We start from the raw sequence: 6,000 nt of genomic DNA, 5'->3' as shown, positions 1-6,000 counted from the left end.
GCGGGCCGCCGCGGCTGTCGGGTCCCCTCCCCGACCGAATTGCGCGCCCTGGCACCCCGAGCCTCCGGCGCTGCGCCCACCTCGCTCCAGCTCGCGTCTCCCGACTCCAATTAGGTCAGGCTCGGAGTCCGGCGGCTCCGGCCCCCAACGCGCGACGGCCCCCGGCTCGCCTTTCTTCCCTCGCCTTCTCTTTTCTTGCCTTACCCTCCCCCCTCCTTTTCACGTTGCTGGGGTTTCGTTTTTTGTTGTTGTTTGCTGCTTTGGGGGTTTTGGTGTGCCTCCGCCCGAACTCATGGGTGTACATTATCATGCTCCTCTTTTGTAGAGCAGCGCGACGGCCATGGAGGCTGAAGAGACGATGGAATGCCTTCAGGAATTCCCTGAACATCACAAAATGATCCTGGACCGATTGAATGAACAGCGGGAGCAGGACCGGTTTACTGACATCACCCTGATTGTCGACGGTGGGTGGGTGGGGGGCGGGCAGAGGAGATTTCGCTTCTTCCCTCACCCAACTTCCCAACTTTTACCCAGGCCCATGGGGTCTCTCCCGAGGGTGAGCGCTGGGAGCAGAGGGCACTTGTGTGGGTGCGCTCCTGGAGACGCTGCTGCTGGTTGGCTAGCCCGGCTTCCCGCACAGCCTGTCGGGTCACCGCATTTTAACTTCCTGCAGCCTCTGGAAGTTTGGCCTCAGGGCACACTGGCTGGGGGCTGAGGAGGATTTCTCCAAATGTTAGGCCAGGACCCTTCAGTGGGTACGGCGCTTTTGAGAAGTCTCAGGAGTCGCTGGGGATGTGTGGATTCGTGTTTCAAGTGGTCTTGGAGGGAGAATGTGATAGATTGCGTTTTGCAGCCCTCTCGCAACCCTTTGAGGACACCCCCCCTCCAAAAAAAAAGTTAATAACAACACAGGGTCTTTACTGATCTTTTTCAGGGGTTGTCACCATAAAGAAGTAGACCTAGTGTGGGCATGCTGTGGGCATGTTGCTGACGTAATGGAAATAGGTTTACCAAGGAAAACTATTCTGTATTGTAGGTCTGCCATAGAATGAGCTTCCTAATACGAGGCATATTAAATTGATTTCCAGAGCAGACACTGCTGAACTTTGTGCTTTTTCTGTGGCCTGCCTACTCTCTTGCCAAGTAGTGTGTTAACTTTATAGTAGCATTTTCAACGGAATAGGCGATGCCTAGTAGGCTTCTTTAACTGAAAGTAACAAAGTGCGTCCTTTAGGAAGCTTTACCTTTTGGAGTGGCTTGTGTGAAACTGACTTCATAAAGTCTCTGAGCAGCTTCATGCTTAGTAGAGATTAAAATATGCTACGATTAGGTGCCAAGAGTGTTGTGACTTTAGTTAAATCGATACTGTAGTAAGTTTCCAGTAACTCTTATAAAGAAGGAGGACCTATTTTTCTTTATATCATTTTCTTACCTGTTACAGAGTATTACATTTGGCTTTTGTGATTGTATGTTTTCCCTTATTTTTTTCAGGGCATCATTTTAAGGCCCACAAGGCTGTTTTGGCTGCTTGCAGTAAGTTCTTCTACAAATTCTTTCAGGAATTCACTCAGGAACCTTTGGTGGAAATAGAAGGTAAATAAATACTTGTTTTAAATATAATACTTATTAAATGCTGTAATTTTTTAGGAAGACTTAAACAGTAAATTTAGCAAGATGCCATGGGGGACAGGCAATCCTAGTTGGGTACTAGATCATTGTTTTGACACTTGAGAATTCTAACCTTCAGTGAGGTGCTTGGTAAAATGATCGGCCAGGAAAAACTCTTTTAAGTTGGATGGTAGATGTTGGTGTCCTAAAGGTGTCTTACTCGATCAAATGCCTTTTCCATTGCTGAGACCCCTGGCCCCTGACATTTGAAAACTTTGTATCAGAAGTGAATTATTAGTTCAGTGAGCTTATGTTTCTTACTGTAGGGATATTGCAGGTTATAATGGTGACTTTTGTACCTGTGAAAGTAGTAATGCTCTAGCAAAGGTGCAAGATGTGAAATGGGCTAACATAACGTGGAAAAGCCTAGAAAAGATGCACTGAGGTAGCATTTGAAAGATTGCCTAGGGGTTATAGAAGATCTAGGATGGAAAGAGGAGCGCTGGTGGCATAGTGGTTGGCAGTTCAAACCCACAAACCAATCCATGGGAGAAAGATAAGGCTTTCTGCCCCTGTAAACTCAGAAACCCACAGAGGCAGTTCTGCTCTGTTGTAGGGTTGCTGTGAGTCAGACTGACTTGCTGGCAGTGAGTTGGGTTTTTGAAGATGGAAGGGATCAGCTAGTAAGTATCCATGACTTCCGTACTAACTTGACTTTTCTGTTAGTATTAGAAGGGGGCTTGAAAATATTGCTGGGAAAATGTTTTCCATGATGAGATTTTGAAGCCGCGTCATAGCAACCTTTGTGTCCGCCAAGTGCCAGGTTTTGTGCTGTGTGGTTTATGCATATTATCTGAGTCTTGTAGCAATACTTGAAGTGTAGGTGGTAGGATTTCTAATGCACACATAAGGGAATAGGCTCCAAAATTTATTTGCTCAGGATTGTCCAGTTAGCAAGTGATTTAGTAGTTGTGACCCTCCATCCAACTGTCTGTTCCTGTACCATTCTCATAATTATTCCTGGTTGAGCCCATTGTTGAAGACTCTCCTTCCATATCCTTTGATTCACTACTATGTGGTGTTAATTATTTTTATTCTGTCTGTCTTATATTACCATAATACCTCTGCAAAATAGTAGGAAATCAATTCATATGCCTGCATAAGTATAGAATATTTGCTTTTTTTCAGAGTTCTTTGGTTTTAGTTTTGTATCTCTTGACTATGTGCATATTTTGTGTTGTGAATGGGTTGCCTAAGAACATTCCCTTGGGAAAAGTAGTGCCTAGGGGAGCACAGAAAATGTAAAGAATTAAGATAAACTGGTATAATCCAGTTTATCTAGCTTCTAGCTGATACGATATTCACAGCTCGATTGTCATTTGATAATCTGTTATAGATCATAGGTAAAGTGGAAATTTGCAAAGCCCACTAATATGCAACACTAGCTGCCTCGATGGTACTGGTTTCAATTACAAGGCAAGCTTTTGTCCATTAACTGAGGCTTACTAAGTGCATGACTCCAGGCAGATTTCTTCAATTACATGTTTGCTTTCTCATCTGAAAAGTGGGTTTTAATAAGCCTGTAATGATGAATTGAAATTAATGCATGCAGAATGTCTCACAAACAGCTGGCATGTAGTGGAAGTGCAATCAATGGGGCTATTAATTTATCGTATTGAATATTATGTGTTGTGCTCAACATAGGATATGAATAATTGAATTACACATCCCTTATAGAACTTGATGCTTAGTAGGCTGTAAACAGCAGGTAAAGGAGGGAGGGCAAAAATTACTAAGAGGCTGTTACTGTGGAATAGTGTCCCTAAGGAGAGAGAATAAGTAGGGCTACCTGAGAGAGAAAAGATTTCAGGGAGGTGGGAACTTTTGAGTAGCGTCTTTAAAAAAGTTTTTAAAATAAGTAGCCTATGCTGAACTGTGAAGGAGCAACTGGAATAACAAGCAATGGATATTAAAAATACTTGGCAAGTTTGAGGAAGTAAGATCTATATTGGAATCAACTTGATGGCTATTGTTTGTTTGTTTAAAAAGCCAGGGTGAGTCATGAGGTAGGCAACCAAAAAAACAGGCTGGCGTTTAACTGATTCCGGTTCTTGGTGACCTACTGTGTGTCAGAGTCAAGGTGTGTGCCACAGATTTTTCAGTGGCTCTTTTTTGGAAGTAAAGCTGCAGGCCTTTCCCAGGTACCTCTAGGTCGACTCCAACCTTCCGGTAGCAGTGAGTGAGTGAGTTTGCACTGCCCAGGGGTTCCTTTGAAGTACTCAGGGTCTTCATATAAAGATTAAATTATAATTGTGTGTGTTTGTAAAAGAGTTTGTACTTTTTAGTTTTGTTTAATTTTAGTTTAATCTATTAGACTTTTATTAGAAAGTTTAGTTTTAGTTTAATGTATTAGACTTTTATTAGAAAAAGTGAAGAAAATAGGTTTATGATAAGTTTTTTATTATTGGCACTGCTGGCATTTTGGGGTCAATAACTCTCGATTTGAAGAGCAGGCTGCCCTGTGCATTCTAGGGTGTTTAGCAATACCCCATGGCCACTACACACTAGATACCAGTAATAACTTCCTAGTAGTGAGAATCAGAATGGTCTACGAACATTGCCAAGTGTGTTGGGGATTACAGGATCCACCCCAGTTGAGAAACACTGCTGTAGAAAAATTAGAACATGCAAATAAGCAAAAGGGAAGAAATGAAAAATTCTTAATCTCAACACCCTGAAATTCTGACTATTTGAAATAAGATTGAATATAGAGTCTATATTTTTAAACAGCACCACACTTCCCACTGGCCTCTTCAAGACTCCTTGAATTCTTACACAACATTTAAAACTAACAGAGCCTGATGTAAAGGAGGGAGTCGAAATAGGCATGACTGATGGTAGAGAGAGTAGTTGGTTAAGTGTTCGTGAGAAATGAAGGTGGGCCCCTAAGGCTTTGACTGTGGTGATGGATTTGAGAGAAGATTAGGGCATATAATTGGAAGATGTGATGACTACATTGAGGAATGTTAGAGGATGATGTCCAAGTTTCTACATTGGGTGATACATTAAATGGTGGTGTCTTTCATTAAGATTTTAACAGGAAGAAAAACAGGAAGCAAAAATGACATGAGCTTTAGATATGTTAGATTTGAGATTATTTGTGGAACATCTGCTAAAGATATCTAGCAGGTAGTTGGACCTGTGGTTCCTAAAGCTCAGAAGATATCTAGGCCAATAGGCTTCAATCCATCAGTAAAAATGGTGCTTGAAATTGACAGGATGAAAGTACATGAATAGAATCATAAAGTTCGAAAGAGGGCTAATGGACTTTGGGACATAAAATAAGGGTGTGTCCGAGGAACTCCTTAAAGAAACTTATCTGAAATTTGGTGGCCTTGTAGGCTACTTTATGCCTATCTGAAACCAATAATATATTATTAAATTTATAATGTATACTTATTATCTGCAGAATACATTGAGTTATAGTTTATAGGACTTAGTTACGTGGTATGCTTATCTGATTTTTGTCTCCTAAAAAAGGAGGTCTTTATGATAACCTATTGTCGTTGCCAAGATTACATACAGTGTTAAAGGAGATAGGGACTAAATTTTTGCTAGGCAATGGTGAGGTCTTTGAGGTTAGGGGTAATGTTTTTTATCCATGTTTTGAAAAACTTCACAGTTTGGGGCATTTACTGTGTATTCAGATCATGGTTATAGGAATCTATGATTGGAGGCTGATTACAAACTAAATTGAAATATCAGTAGTTTATTAATTTGTAATGAATGGCTCCCCCCACTCCTCTCACACGCATTCACACACATATCAAGTGAAGCCCTTGAGCAGATTTCTGTCTTCAAGATTTCTCTACCTGAACACTGTTGACATTTCAGGCTGGAAAAGTTTGTTGTCTAGCATTGTCTTGCATATTTTAGGTTACTTAGCAGCCTGCCTGCCCCCCAGCAACTAGACACTAATAGCAGGACCTAAATTTCAACAATCAAAAAATGTCCCCAACTACTGTCTGCTGCCCCTCTGGAAGTAATCCCCTGCCCCTTGGGAACCACTGAACTACCTGGAGAAGTAAGTTCTTTTCTGAAGACTAAGTGATTTGAAGTGTTCTCTTATGCCTTTCAGTATTTTCTGATTATAATTAAGTAGCACTGGCATGGTCATGTAAGCACTAGATTGCTAACCTCAGGATTGGTGATTCTAACCCAGTAGAGAGAAAAAGATGAGGCTGTCTGCTCCTGTAAAGATTTACAATCTCAGAAACCCTATATGGCAGTGGTTTTTGGTTTTTTAAAAAAATCATTTTATTAGGGGCTCATACAACTCTTATCATAATCCATACACACATCTATTGTGTAAAGCGCATTTGTACATTCATT

At 41.4% G+C, this 6,000-nt stretch overlaps 1 protein-coding gene across 3 annotated transcripts in view; it reads left to right on the top strand.

Moving 5' to 3' along the window:
- Positions 1-45: 45 nt before the first annotated feature.
- The window catches only part of ZNF131 (zinc finger protein 131), a 52,628-nt gene continuing 46,673 nt past the window's right edge, over positions 46-6,000 (top strand). For 2 of the 3 annotated variants that reach the window (XM_045285339.1, XM_045285338.1), the window contains exons 1-2: positions 167-464; positions 1,492-1,593. In XM_045285339.1, coding sequence (XP_045141274.1) covers positions 341-464; positions 1,492-1,593 — 226 coding nt within the window. In that variant the 5' untranslated portion in view covers positions 167-340. Of the gene's footprint in view, positions 115-166; positions 465-1,491; positions 1,594-6,000 lie in introns of those variants that run through there. The other variant, XM_030888986.2, reaches the window with a different exon arrangement.

The sequence above is a fragment of the Echinops telfairi genome, unplaced genomic scaffold (genome assembly GCF_000313985.2).
Source record: "Echinops telfairi isolate 266 unplaced genomic scaffold, ASM31398v2 ScPeMD7_7469;HRSCAF=8507_1, whole genome shotgun sequence".
NCBI lineage: Eukaryota > Metazoa > Chordata > Mammalia > Afrosoricida > Tenrecidae > Echinops > Echinops telfairi.
Note: the sequence above shows the minus strand (reverse complement) of the source record. Positions and strands in the feature narration are given on the sequence as shown.